The sequence below is a fragment of the Solea senegalensis genome, linkage group LG17, assembly GCF_019176455.1.
Source record: "Solea senegalensis isolate Sse05_10M linkage group LG17, IFAPA_SoseM_1, whole genome shotgun sequence".
NCBI classification, from domain to species: domain Eukaryota; kingdom Metazoa; phylum Chordata; class Actinopteri; order Pleuronectiformes; family Soleidae; genus Solea; species Solea senegalensis.
Window position 1 is genome coordinate 15,776,974 of NC_058037.1, and position 15,072 is coordinate 15,792,045.

Here is a 15,072-nt window from a genome sequence, read left to right on the forward strand (position 1 = left end):
GCTGTGATCGCGTGTACGAAATAATGGTACAACTGAGTCCACAAAGACCACTCCAACGAGTCCTTTAAAGAATATGTCTCACACACACACTGTCCATTTATCTTTGGTCTATTTCTATCACCAGCCAGGTTATTTTAAGCTGCTCCAGTTGCTAAGTAACCAGACTGCAAACCAGGCGGGCAGAGGAGGATTCCGTCAGCAGCAGACAGCTTGTCCTCTTTCTTTCTTACCTCCCCATCCCCACACACTCTCTCCCCTCTTTTCTCTCCGTCTACCACCATTTCTGATTTTGTTTCCCTGTTTCACTTTGAGTCTGCTGCTGCTGCTGCTTACTACTGCACACAATCCTCGACGGATTAAGCTGTCGACGCAACAAACAAGAGACTTTCAAGACCAAGGTTCAGCCTTCGCACATATGAACCACATCTAACCACATCTGTGCTACAGACCATCGATTTCACACAATCGTATTGTCGATTTGAACATTTACAGACTGACATTTTACAATTTGCAGAACAGTTCGACTCATGTAAAGCGCTGTTTCCAACTTGTTTTGCTGTTTTACGACGTGTTGGGGATCACTCTTTGGCTGTTTTAGAAATGGAATAAATGACACCAGGGACAAGTGTTACTTCTATAGATCTACAAGCTTATTTTTCAGCATGTTAAGCTTCTCTTGTGAGGGAGGGTTTATTTACTGTGACACCGTTGACTCAAGGAAAACAAAGAAGTAAAATGACATGAGTATGCCCAGACTGAACAAAGACCTTCCAAATTGTCCATCTCAAAGAAGAATGCTATGACAGACACATATGCTCTAAATAAGTCGCAATCTTTCGGAAATTTCCTGTAATATCAAAAATGTCAGTTCCTACATAAATCCTTACTGATTTTGGACATTGTTGTCAACGTAAGGTAGTGGTTGTAGGTGTCGGTTTTAGGGGTTTCCTGTTGGTTGATGATCACATGATGTTTCTGTTGTTTTTTGGTGACTTGGTTGGGAAGAATGTAGAGCTACGGTGGCTGACGTCACACGAATCGTGACGTGTCACAATAGTCGGCATCAAAACAGCGCCATTTTGCCAAGAAGCCCCACTGCCAGACATCTCATCTTTTTATCAACTGTATAATGTAGATGGTGGAAAACTGTTGAACTCCAGGATGACAAAAGAGTCTGAGACGAGCAAAGGAAAGAACATTTTTTACGGAATCACCGAATCCCGTGAGGCAGCAGAGGAGGAGGAGGAGGAGGAGCACTGCCATGAGACGCGCTCAAAGTGAGCACAGAAGACGGAATGATGGGGAAGCCAATGCAACAGGTTTCACTGTAGTATCCCTTCATATCAGACACAGAATCCAAAGACTTACTATTGGTCTTCATGGATTTAAAGAGCGTAGTGAACTTGGATGGCTTGAAACCAGCACTTTGCAGTGTCTCTTCTCCTGACACCACATCTGAAAGCACTAAATAAACTAATTTTCAGACACTCTAAAACACCCAATTTCATAATCTTGTTTTTTTTGGACTGGCTGAAACAGATGTATCACTTCCTCCAGAAATCCAGTGTGAACAGATAAGGGCTTTTTTTTAAAAGGCTCCCAAAACACCACTTCCATGTGGATAAAAAGCAGATACAATACAATAAATAAGAAATATTTTTCTGGATCCTCGGTCGCTTGTTCTCCTGTGTCCAGGATTGTGTCTAATGTTTCTTTTTGTAGCAAGTTTAACAGTAGCTTCAGTCGTGGTTGATGGATTACATCTAGACTCAGACTCAAAACCTCCCACACCCTGATTCCTCCACAGTGACTTGGACGATTTCTCCCAAACATTTGTGACTCACTGTGAGTGATTTCTCTCTCTGGACTTTTTTCTCCACTCTCTCAGAAAAACAGAATAACTCTCAGAGAAGTCAAACTCTTTAAGGGGAAACACTGTCCCGGTTGGCTCGCTGCCACCGCGTGAAAGTGTAAAGTTAGATGAGTCTTTATGAAGCAGCAGCTCTACAGCGTCGACTTCAAACCTCTCATAGATTTACAGGAGGTTGCTGTGGGCTCTGCAAATGAAAAGAGCCATTTTTCATCTCCTCTGTGTGTGTGTGTGTGTGTGTTTGTGTGTGTGTGCGGCATATACTTGTATTTGTTACCTCTTCAGGACATTTTCTCTAGCATAAACATTCGTCCTCATGGAGACAAAAACCTGGTTCTCATGAGGCAGAACCTCATTTCTGAGGAACTGATTAAGTTTAAGATTAGTATTTGAATTGTTGTTAAGGTTAAGGTAAGGGTTAGACATTCACTGGTTATAGTATATATATAGTATATAGTATAGGATTTATTTTGATTTTATGGCTGTAGAATTGTCAAAACATTTTCAATATGCTTCTTTCTGCCCCTTTTTTCCAAGATAACTTTCACTTTCCATGTCTGGCAGTTATTCAACCATTTAGGAATTACGGCACTGAGAAGCTGACGTCACAAACGCGTGCTGCTGAATCTCGTCTGTGATTGGACGGTTGTTCCGCAGAAGTCCTAAGATTCCTGTTGGTGACAATTTTTATCCCAGTTTTTGTATTGGTATCTTTGTCACAACCAAATAACTTAAAAATCATAGGGAGTGAGGACATTTTGGCTTGTCCTTGTATTCTGTTGCCCCTTAAAATGTATTTTTCAGACTTGGTTTTAAGGTTAAGGTTTGTCATTTAGTTTTGATGGTTAAGGTGAGGGTGAGGGTAATGGGCTAGGGAATGTGTTAAGTCTATGAGGGTCCCAAATAACTTACAAACCTATCTTTTTGAGGACATTTTGACCTTGTGGGGACATTTTGTCTAGGCCCTAGGGAATGCACTATGTCTGTCTATATACGTAAGTGTCCTCGCTACGAATATGCATACTTGTATTTATACCTTTGTAAGGTCCAAAAAGGTGTCCTCACTGAGGTTTCAAAGCCAGTTTGTGTGTATGTCTCCAAACCCCACATTCGTCTCTTCTGCATGTGGTGGTGGTGTGTGTGTGTGTGTGTGGAATGCATAAAGACCTGTCGGTAACTTAAATAAATAACTGTGTTTAAGTATTACACACACACACACACACGCACACTGAGTGCCAAACTTTATATTTGTGTTGGCTAAAAAAAGCTCAGGAGTCAGAGTAGTAGTGGTGATGTTGGCTGTAGTAAAAAATCAGTGGTGGCTGTAATAATACCTGCGGCTGCTAACAGTCATCACATTTCAGTGTGTTTAATAATAGACGCAGAAATAATAATAACCACGACAGTAGTAGTAGTAGTAGTGGTGATTATGGTTAGTCACAGGTGGGTGTAGTATGTGAAATTTGAGCTATTTATAGATTTAAAATGTGAATAAAACTATTAAAAAAAGTTTTTATATATCATTTTTTATATAATAAAAAATGTATATAAGAATTTTGTATTATTATTATTTTAAAACGGAATAAAATTATTGTTTCTGGTTTATTTCAGTGGTGGGCTGTCAGTAACAATAGTGAAAATATCATTATTATTATTATTATCATTATTATTTTTAATAATCAAATTAATGTGTGTCTGAACGTGTCTGAATTCAATTACTTTTTCAGTATATTATGATTATATTTCCAGAAAGAATATGGCTATTTTTTGTGAAGCTGAGCTGGATTTTCCATATGTCGTTAAACGCATCATAGCTCCGTGGACCTGCTCTAGTAGTATTGCTGGCCTTTCGTTGAAGCTGCCATTTCCTATTTGGTTCTAACTTTGACTGACGTGTGTCGTCAACCAATCAAAATTTGATGCATATTGACAGAACGCCCCAGGCCCAGCGATGTGTCTGGCGCTAGCCCCCGCTGTTGTCATCAACGACGTTTGAACCTTTGGTGGGTTTTGAAGTAAACTATGATCACTGCATTAACACCACCGATCCATCATGTTTCTGATCTCCTTCGTGTGCACTTTTCACGCCGATCGTTTGGAGAAAAGAAGGAAATTATGTCAAGAGGAAGACCTACACCGAAGAGGCACATCATTTCCGGTAGTTCGAGTGTTAAACTGTTGATCATAAATAGTGCAGAGGACGTGTTCCCCCGCGTAGCTGACGCCTATGCTTATGTGGAAGCTTGTTTTTGTGTCATATAGTGGCTTGTGAAATTGAGTTTGCTGAGTGACTTAACGGAAGATGTGGTGGTAATGATGCAGTAGACTATAGATGTGCAGTGGTGTGCGTGTGCGCTATGGTTGTTGCAGATCAACTGTCTCGTGAATATAGTGCATAATAGTGTGTTTTGTATGTGGTTGTGTTTTTTTTTGTTTTTTTTTTTACTGAAGGCCCTGACTGAAACCCCACGGTACGCTACTGTTTTATTTCAATATGAAAACAAGCTCTCTGCTTTTCAGCTTATTAAATGTGAGTATTTTCAGTAATATTTTACTCCATATAACAAATAAATTTGAATACAACTAGAACTTTTGTTTGTGGAGAACACAAGACATTTGAACGTCATCATTTCAAGGTTTGGGGAACATGGATCAACATTTTCTGACATTATTTGGGGCCAAATAACTATTTGATTATTCAATAAAGTGATGACAATTGACATCAAATATGAAAATAAATGTTAGTTGCAGCCCTGACGTAGATCTTCTGTTGTAATCTTTAATGTTTCCATTGCCTGAACTATATAAACAGCATTATATTTGAAAATAATTGAGATATATATAAAGCATATACTATATTACAGCTGCAACTAACAATTATTTTTATAATTTATTAATCTGTTTCTCCATTAATCAAGTACTTGTTTAATCCTTAAAATGTTAGAAAATGTTGATCGGTGTTTACTGAACATGTTTTATTGATGTCTTTGTTATATAGAGCAAAGAACCTATTAAATACTCACACTTAAGAAGCTAAAAAATGGTTTTAATTATTGAAAAAACACTTAAAACCGATGAATTACTTGTATTTAGTAATCAATGCATAGCTGCGGTCCTATACTGTATGTATGACGTGTTTTTACTCAATCCACTCACTTGAATGTTTCCCTCTAGTTATCGTGATAACAGCATCATTATTGAGCAGTGTTTCTATGGTGGCATGAGCAGAATAAATAATAATAAATGGTTGGAATAAATAATAAGTAATAATCCCAGTCTCTCACCACATCGTTGGAGGTTTCGTTCTCTGGCGTCTGGGGCGGCTCGGCGGCAGCAGGACTGTTGGACGGCATGACGAGCAGCGGCCTCGGTGAAACCACGTTTTCTTGAGGTTTCTTTTGTTGTTATTTTTTAAAGTTAAAAAGAAAAAAAGGGGGAAACAAATCAAAACATGGGAGAGGCCCTCAGACGCACCAGGTGCAGCAGCTTCATTCAACCTGACGGCCACTCGCTCAGACAATCAATCTGCTCGCCTGCGCGCTCCTCCTCCTCTGCTGAGAGAGAGAAAGAAAAAAAAAAGAGGGGAGAGAGTGGGATGAGTTCATGTACAGTAAAAGGAGAAGCACACACACACACACAGACACACACACAGACCCGAAGTTAAGGCTGCAGAACAGGTGTGTGTGTCTAAGAACTATAGATGATGGATGGGACCCATGTACACACTGTACTGCACCGGGTTAACACACACACAGACCCTTAGCCTAACCTTAACCATCACAACTAAGTGTCTAATCCTAACCATTACCCTGAAATAAAGTTGTGTGGTCCAGGCAAAATGTCCCCCCAAGGTCAAACAGTCCTCACAAAAACAGGTTTGTAGGTTTTTTGGACATACAGCATGCACAGATTTGTTCAACTATTCTTCTTAGGACACTGCACAACTAATCCCAACCTAAATCTACATCTAATCCTAACCCTAAAACCATGTTTTAACACTGAAGAAGCCCTCTAAAGTTGTGAGGACCAGGCAAAATGTCCCCCCAAGGTCAAAAAGTCCTCACAAAGATAGGTTAGTACGTTTTTCTGGATACATGTACACACACACACGCACAGTTGAGGACACTTCTTCATGTGGACATCTAAAACAAAGCCTTATCCCTTTAACACAACCAGTTCAACCCTAACCATAACTTAAACACAAATAAAATCTTCCTCAAATATTTGGTTCTGCCTCATTAGGGACCAGGTTCCTCCATGAGGACTACTGGTCCTGACAAGGTCGGTGTTTATGCCAGAAAAATATCCCTAAAGAGGTGGCAAATACAAGAACACACACACAAGCAGGTGTCCTCAAAGGAATCTGCAGGAATCAGGGTAGCTTTCAACATGGCTGTCACACTATGATTGATGGAGTCACTGCCCATTTCATTAGACAGAATGGTTGCATTCATGCTGCGGGTAAAAAGATTTTGTTTTTTGTCTCTTTAAACATTCCAAAAATATGATTTATATTCATAAAGTAAATATAAAGCTCACATTTTAATTCAAATCTTGTTGTCACTTTCATTTGTGCCTCCATAAATCTGGAGTGTTCATGCTGCTCATACAAGTTTACAGTATTAAATCAAGTAATCGTTGATAGTGTATCGTTTTTATCCAGAAAAAAGTGTGGTTTAAGGCTAAACATGAGATCTACAGTATAACTTTCCCTTGTTTTAATAAATCAATTATCCATTCAAGAAAATTGAATCTGACATTGACTTTAAAATAGCATGTTTTTGTTGGACGTCAGGATCCAAAACCACACTACGACATGATTGCGGGTGAAGTCAGAAAAATGGGACGCGGCTGTCAAAGACATCCGCAGATGTTAATTAATGACAAAAACGATGACGAGTGAGAACAAAGGACATTTGAGCTGTGGTCTAACAAAAAAAAAATAAAACATTTTGAAAAGCTGAGAACAAACACTTTGGTTTTTGGAAAAATCTGTTTTCCTCCAGTTGCTTTGTCGGGTTTTGGCGACAACTGGAGAAAGTTAAAGAGCAGTTTTAACAACAGCTACTGGAAACTGAAAACCTCCACTGACTGTGCAGTTAGTTCATGTCTCACTCACACACACACACACACGGAGAAACTGACTGGTCACACTGGGACTGAGTCTGAAACAGCGTGTCGTCTCACTGCCCAGTCAAATCCAATGAGATCTGCTCAGGGCCAGGAGATTCAGGCGAGCAAGCAAAGAAAGAAAGCAGTGGTGTAGCTGACGTGATACACAAGTATACACTGTGTACGCACTACAGAAGGGCCAGGATTTACATATAACCACTTAAAAATGTGTAAGGATAAGTATCAACACTGTGATTTGACAGAACTGAAATCAAACAATTTGTTTTTGCAAATAAAAGGGATTTCATTACAAATCTTGGTAAATTAATCAAATTAATCATCAAAGCGCCGTTTCCTCCCATACAACCACTACACCTACACCCCAAACTGTTTATCTCTCTTTTTAATCACATATCTGTCTACCAGTTCACTTAATAGGCTTCAAACTTGGCCAGTGACTTACTAAGGGTAACCAGTGTGTGCCGTGCCGACATTGACATTGTTTGGATAAGAAATATAAGAGATACTGGTAAAAAATAAACAGGCACACATTGAACAGGGACTGCGCGGTTCTCCTCTATGGCTGTATTTACACTACAGGTCTTAAATTCCTCAACCAGCTTGCATTATCTTTTTAAAATAACCCTGTGGTGGACTTGGCAACTGATCCGGAAATTGTTAGGCAGAAATATCGCATATTGCGGACCCTGGTACTCGCACGTCAGGGTCCTGTAGTATCCCACTTCACCATCGCGTGGCGGTTCAAGTCTGGATGCAGGGAATAGGAGGCATTCCAGTACGAGGGTCGCGGCTCGGATGACTATCCTTGGCAACTACTTTTTCTGTGGTCAAAATGTTTTTTCTGCTTGCTGAGCCGAGCTTAACACTACACCTACTGGTGGGGCAGAAATTCAGTTAGCACATGCGCTGTCCACCCGCACCCAACGCGCACCCAAATCTGGGCTGAAAGTACACCAGGGCCTTTGAAAAGGCATGAAACCTTGACACGACTCCTCTGGCTTGAGCCCTTGTCCTCCATTGAACTGGTGTCTACGTCATTTGACCACCTGTCACACTGACAGGGGGACATCTGATCTGTCCACTTTGAGGGCAAAATGCACATATTTGATTCAAATCTGTGCTTTCTTTCCCTGCTCACACCTTCCAACGGTCATGTGATCTGTGCCCCATGGGAGGAAAAAATTGGAAGTAGGTCACTTGCACCATGCAGTTTAAAATGTAGTCTACTACAGCACATTAAAGTGACACACATCTGATTTGAAAATCAGAATTGGCAATCCGACTTGTGTAAACACAGCCCCTTAGAAAATTTGGACCCGAGTCCCTTCAGCCCAGTGACGTGAATGTAGCCTTCAATCAGCTGTGATTTGTTTGGCCTGGTGTCAGACACTGATCACAATCTGGGGGCAAGAAAAAAAAAGAAGGGGCTTAAATATAATATTCACAATTGCCTGAAAGAAAACTGGATCTCAGCACTGCTGTGAATCTAAAGCACATTACAGCTGCAGCCAATGAGTCTGGCTTTGCTCAAGATGCATCGTACGCTATGTCACTCCTCGTGCCGTGGCCTTACATCACCTCCTGTAAAGACGGACGGATGGACAGACGGCAGGCAGGCGGCCAGCGGGGATACCAGAGGAAAAGTCAGGGGGTGGAAGCTGTGCAGAAATGGGTGCAGGGTGTACAGTATCCACCCCAACGACCCCGGGGCTCCCTGCACGAGCTCCAGGCTCGAGGCCAACAAAACTCCTCCAAGTTCTGCATATGTAGGTCACACACACACAGACGCAGAGATAAAACACACACCACACAGAGACAAAACACACACACACCTATAGCAAATCTATACTGTCTGATTTCAATTGTTCCAGTGTTCATGTCAGCGGTGGTTTAATGAGAACACAGTTAAAGGCCTGGGCAGAGAGAGGCCTGCTCTGCTGGGAGGAGAAACAGTTGCGCAGAGGAAAAGCTTTAGAAGGTGTGTCAAGGTACAGAAAGTCAGACAGCGGTAACACAGGAAAGTTAACTTCACAATAAAAGTGTCAAAAATATACTATTTTTTAAGGTATGTGTAACATATGAATGTCCTGTAGGGAGCAGTTAAGTGTTTTCTCTGTTACAGGGATGTGTAATCTGACCTAATCTGAACCAAACAGAGAGAGGCATCCTTCCCAGGAAGGCAGTTAGTTGCACAATGTATTTTGAGTACAAGAAAGAAAGAAATGACCATGTTTTAACACCTTTTGAATGACTTAATGGTCACAGACATAAAAGCCCAAAAGATTCTGGGGTCATCTGAGGTCATATGTCCAACACATTTTGCTTTCCTCTGTGAGTTTTGGCCAAATACTTTTTATTTAACAATTTTTTAAGTTCTGAAGCAGAGATAATGTCATATAGAACATGCTGGTACTGCTATCATTCACATTTAAAAGAACTCTAGAAACTAGAATTAAACACAGGTAAGAACTTAATGAAAAGCATGCATTAGTTGAATGAATGAATCAATCAATCAATCAATCAATCAATCAAAGGCAGAATTAGTAGTCCTGTGTAATCACAAAAACATAAATTCACTATTTGCACCTCAAAGGACAAAACAGAAGAACCACCTTTACACTCATGGACATGACTGTACCAAACTGTCTGAAACTAACACACCAAATAAAGCTCAAGTATTAAATTGATTAAGCAATAAGTCAAAAAACAGAACACTCAATTTTATCCTTAAATGCACAGTGATTTTATGGAAAGGACATTGCAAAACCCTCCAGCACAGATTCTTGAATGTTTGCTTTTAAAGGGGACATATTATGCAAAATCAACTTTTTAAACATTTCAATACTTATACTTGGGACTCTGGAGGCCCTACCAGTCGTGCAAACTAAAACAAATTAAGTCTTGCAAATCTCACAACAAAGGCTACGAGCTACAGGACGGAGACCGTAAAACCCATAATAACGGATAACTTAATGGTGTGAACATGTAACAAAGTTGTAGTCAATCAGAGAACAAAATGTATACAGTGTGTGTGTCAAGATTTAAGGGCCTCTGGTGACGGCTGATAATCCAAAACATGTTTGGAATAAACATATATCAACGTATTCATAGTGGATTTCTTAAAATGTGCAGGCAAGTACGTTTATATATGTAATTATATTTCTTCTCTATAGTGGAATATAACATATTAGATCGGTATTGGTGTTTTAAACACAAAATAAATGACCAGATTGTGTAGAATCATTGAGTTTTGTCGGTGGTGCTTTTATTTCTGCGGGCAGAACCGGAAGTGCCGTGCTGACTTCCGCTACATTGACGAAGCTCAAGCTTTGTGACAGCAATGGGAGCGACCTCACGCGGCCTTTCACCGGACACAGTCACAGTGTGGATGTGTGTGTGTATCTGTGCGTCTGTGTGTGAGATAAACAACGGTGTCTAATCCCGGTGTGTGTGTGTGTTTAGTGAGAGACACGTGTTCATGTGTGTAGAGACGATAAGACTTAGTGGGTCAGGTAAAGAAAAAACACACACACACGGGGGCGCGTTACGGACCGAATGTACCCGTTCACCCCACCAGGCGCGCGCCCGCCCGCTCGCTCACTTGCTCGCTCTCCGCGGACGCGAGTGTTCCGCGCGCTGATGTGTCTCCGTCTACATCTGGTGGACGGAGAGCTCCGGTTTAACGTTACCTGCTGCCGGTGCTGGACCGGGGGTTGGGGGGGAGTGAGGGAGGAGGCGGAGCACCGGATAATGTTCAACAACACACTCGTTAAAAACCGTTTGTCCGGTTGCCGTGATTTTAAGAGTGAAGTCTCTCTCTCTCTCTCTCTCTCTCTCCCTCCCCTCCAAGTTCACAACGCACCGCTCCGTCTTCACGCGCACAATCATCATCTGCTCAAACAGAACCAACGGTTCGGCTCCGGTGTGCGCGGGCGCACGCGAGCAATGACTTTGGGGGAGATGAGGGAACAGCGTCGGTGTTTGTTCACGAGCCAAAAAATGTAATGTTTATATTTACCGTGTCGGTGTCCGTCCCTCAGACACCCGGAGCCTGACGGTCGTCGCTCTCTCTCCTCCAGTTCACTCTCGAGCTCTCTCACTCTCACTCTCTCTCTCTCTCTCTCTCTCTCTCACACACTCTATCTCTCTCCGCCGGGTCTGCTCTCTCCGCTGCTGCCTCGCGCGCGCCCCCGCCTCTCTCTTTCTCTCACTCTCTCACTCACTCACTCACCGGTGTGCTCGCTCTTTCACAAGCCGCAGAGGCTCTGCCGCACCGGAGAGAAAGTTTCCGCGCGGTCCTAAAGTCTACAGAAACTACCTCGCGCGCACGCGCGCACACACACACACACATGCACTCGTGCAGGCGCGCGGGCACAAAGTCAGAGTGAAACACAGGTGGAGCAGAGCCAGATGTCAGAGAGAAGCTAACGAGCATCAAAGTGACACTCGCACTCCACCATTACCTCTGTTTAAAGGACTATTTACTGCTTTATTTAATGGTTTTAACAGATGACACACACCGTGTTTACTCAGTGTTATTTTATATGTCACGTGTTGGATACGTTTATGTGACACACACTGATGTTTTTATACATATATGAAGTTATTCATATACTGTATGTATATTCATAGAGTCAAACTGAACTGGAAAAAAGTTTTGTTAAAAGATCCACTATCATGTGCTATGAAGATAAATCGCTACATGGCTACAGTGGGACATAACAGGGCTACAACGAGACATTATGTGGCTACGAAGAGACAAAATGGCTACAACAAGACGGCATGGCTACAATGAGACACAACATGGCTACAACAAGACAACATGACTACAAAGAGACATAACATGGCTACAAACTAGACATAGCATGGCAACAAAGAGACATAGCATGGCCACAACAAGACATAACAATGCTCTAATGAGACAACATGGCTACATTGAGACATAACATGACTACAAAGACAAATGACACAAAAAAAACATTGCACATATGAGTAGAACTTTATAGTTTGGCATACTTGAAGCACTTGTTTGTACCCAAATGTTGAAATGCACTCATTATAAGTCACTTTGGATAAAAGCGTCTGGTAAATGACATGTAATGTCATGTAATAACAACATGGCTACATTGAGACATAACATGACGACGAGACATAACATGGTTACAAAGAGAGGATACAGAGAGACAAAAAATGACTACAAGGAGACACAAAATTACTAACAGAGACTCAAAAAAACCATAACAATTCTACAGAGACACAAAACAGCATTGAGTTTATTGCTGCTGCAGATTTCATTTCCCTGGTTTGGGAACAACAGCGACAGAGGAACTTGACTCTAGACTAACAGTGACTTTTCATGGGTCAGATGTCTTTACCCACTGCTCCATTTTCATTCTACATGCAAACACTTCTACCTCTCCTCATGTCTAAGCGTCTTGTTTTGTGCTTAGCTTTATTTAACTACGGTGACTCCTTTTTTTTCTCTCTCCAGGTTTTTCAGCAGGTGAAGTAAAAAGCTGTTGTAACAAGTCAAAACCTGTGCTACACACACACACACACACACACACACACACACACACACACAGAAACAGTTGTAAGTAATAGTAGACTGAGGCTGAGTGTTTGTACAGGCATGTATTTTTGTGAATTGAGCCATAAATCTGCATTTTAGGGAGTTTTTATTCACAGATAAATCACATTAGGAGACGTTAGCATTGAAAGACAAGTAAAAGACAGAACTGCTTCTGGAGGGGACGGAACTCTTTGAATATAGATGTATATGTTTGATGAAAAATGAACCTATTATTTAAAAAAAAAACTACAGAAATAACTCATAACTTAATATTAAGAGGTGGGCCACAGGTTTGAGGCACCTGCACTCGAAATATTATGTCAAACAATATTATATAACATTATTGTAAATGTGAGGTCTTTATCAGTTAAACTAAAGGTTATTGTGGGTTAAAGCAGTAATTATATAGAACTTTTACCCCATTCAAGCTGCAACAAAGAGTCTGTGAACTGAAGGAAAATTGTGTTTCAACAGATAGTGATACTAATATTAAAGCAAAAGTGTAAAAAAAAAGTTTAATAAATGAGCATATATGCAGCTTTTGACAGCTTTTTTTGGTTTTTGTAACATAAATAAACCAATGAATGAATGAATGAAACACTAAATGCAGTGTTCAGTGTAGATACCGTGCATAAAAATCCAGTTTTCGAGGACATACAGCAGAAATCCTCTCGTATAACGACTCCGAACTATTGATTAATCACTTAAAAGACAATCAAATCGGGGGAAAAACACCTATAAATTGCTTTAATTGTTACTTCAGCCGTCAGATCAAATGCACTTTTTTGACTTGGCCTCGAGCGGAGCAGGTTAACCTCAGTTTGACCTCAGAGAAGAAAGAAAAGCTCCACGATCTTTACTACACCGGGGTCATGACTAGACACTGGGTGTGTGTGTGTGTGTGTTATTTATAGCAGTCAGTGAGGTCATAGACGCACAGACAAACCTGAATGAGCTGCATTCAGTGTGTCGCTCACACCCCCACCTTGTATACACACACTCACACACACACACACAGACGCACACAGCGGAGTCGTGACCTGTGTTGGAAGCTCCTGGGAAAAGTGAGAACTGCTCATCCACACTAATGAGGACACTAAATCAGAGAGGGGGCTTTAAAAAGTCTTTACATTCAGGTGGGGGTTAAATGGTGTATATTTAGTGTATATCAATGCTGTTTGCGGTGTGTGTGTGTGTGTGTGGGGGGTATTTAAATGTAAATGATCATTTTACTCCTAAAATGTTGTATACTTGTGGGTTAGCAAGGCCTTTAAAATATGCAGAATGATGTTAAGTTTTATTACTTGCCTAAAGTTTTATCTTCTAAAGCCTTTGTTTGTGGTGGAAGTGTAAATTCAGATGCTTGATTTAAGAAAAAGTAGCAAAAAATACTCTAGAAAAAGAATTTAGCATTTATAAGTTATAAAACCCCAACTTTAAACTTTTGCCAACTAATGAATGATAATGTAGTCATTCCCACATATAATCACTTATAAATTGTAGTTGGATTATTATTTACTTGTACAATAACTGTTGTTTTTTTTAGCTTGAACAGACTTGAAGGTCATGCGGCCTCCAGATTATTTGATTTCTGCCTTAAAAACTTGACTTTTAAAAGGTAATTTTCATAATGAAACAGAATTATATGAGGACTAGTATAGTCTGAAAAAGAAAATGGTTGACTTTAACTTAAACACTTAAATAACTTAAGTTAATTTAAAGTGAAGACAGTTATCTTAATATAAATTTTAGTTTGGATGAATTTACCCTACCATTTTATTTACCAATTTTTTTTTTACGTGCAATCAGGTGTAAATCACAACCAGATTGTTCCCTTAGCGTCTGAAATGATATCAGTTTGCCCCTTTTTTAATCAACAACACTTGAGTAAAATAATCTAGCATGACCCCGGAAACTGGGTGTCAGCCTCAGGCAGAATATAAGAGTTGTCAGAATCCAGAGATTTCACAGATTAGCGTCATTAGTCTTCTGACAACTGTACAGAGATGATAACACTGTCAAACACAGCTGAATGTTTTGTTTTAAATGATTATGTTGCCTCTGGTGTCAGGAGGACGCAGATGAAGTCATGGAGATGAGAGACAGTTTTGATGTTAAATATTATTTATTGCAGATAATCCACACTTTTTTTTTTCACTCACAACCGTCAGCTCCGGCACGTTCAGAGCTGAGCGTGTTTACAGATTCATGTCGGGACGCGTCCGTCCTGTCAGTCGAGATTTTCTCTCTCGCTCTCTTTCTCACTCACTCACACACACACGCCGAAACATGAGCTCATTCTCACATTAACCCACACGTACAAGTCAGTCAATCATCCAGCGGGCGGAAAATGAGATCTCCCAGCCACGAGTAGTCAGTCAACAACAACGACAACGACAAATGGAACCAGAAATGTACATAAACAGCAAAATATAGCTTCTCTACAAAGCAACAAAACCATCAAACCTGACAGCTAAAAACGCGATGATTTAAAAAA

At 40.6% G+C, this 15,072-nt stretch overlaps 1 protein-coding gene across 2 annotated transcripts in view; it reads right to left on the reverse strand.

Annotated features, from left to right (window-relative positions):
• dnmt3aa (DNA (cytosine-5-)-methyltransferase 3 alpha a) overlaps window positions 1-11,192 on the reverse strand; it is a 50,614-nt gene extending 39,422 nt beyond the window's left edge. For both annotated transcript variants that reach the window (XM_044049890.1, XM_044049889.1), the window contains exons 1-2: window positions 11,022-11,192; window positions 5,155-5,424 (exon numbers count right to left, since the gene is read on the reverse strand). In XM_044049890.1, coding sequence (XP_043905825.1) covers window positions 5,155-5,223 — 69 coding nt within the window. In that variant the 5' untranslated portion in view covers window positions 5,224-5,424; window positions 11,022-11,192. The remainder of the gene's footprint in view (window positions 1-5,154; window positions 5,425-11,021) is intronic.
• Between the last annotated feature and the right edge of the window lie 3,880 nt (window positions 11,193-15,072).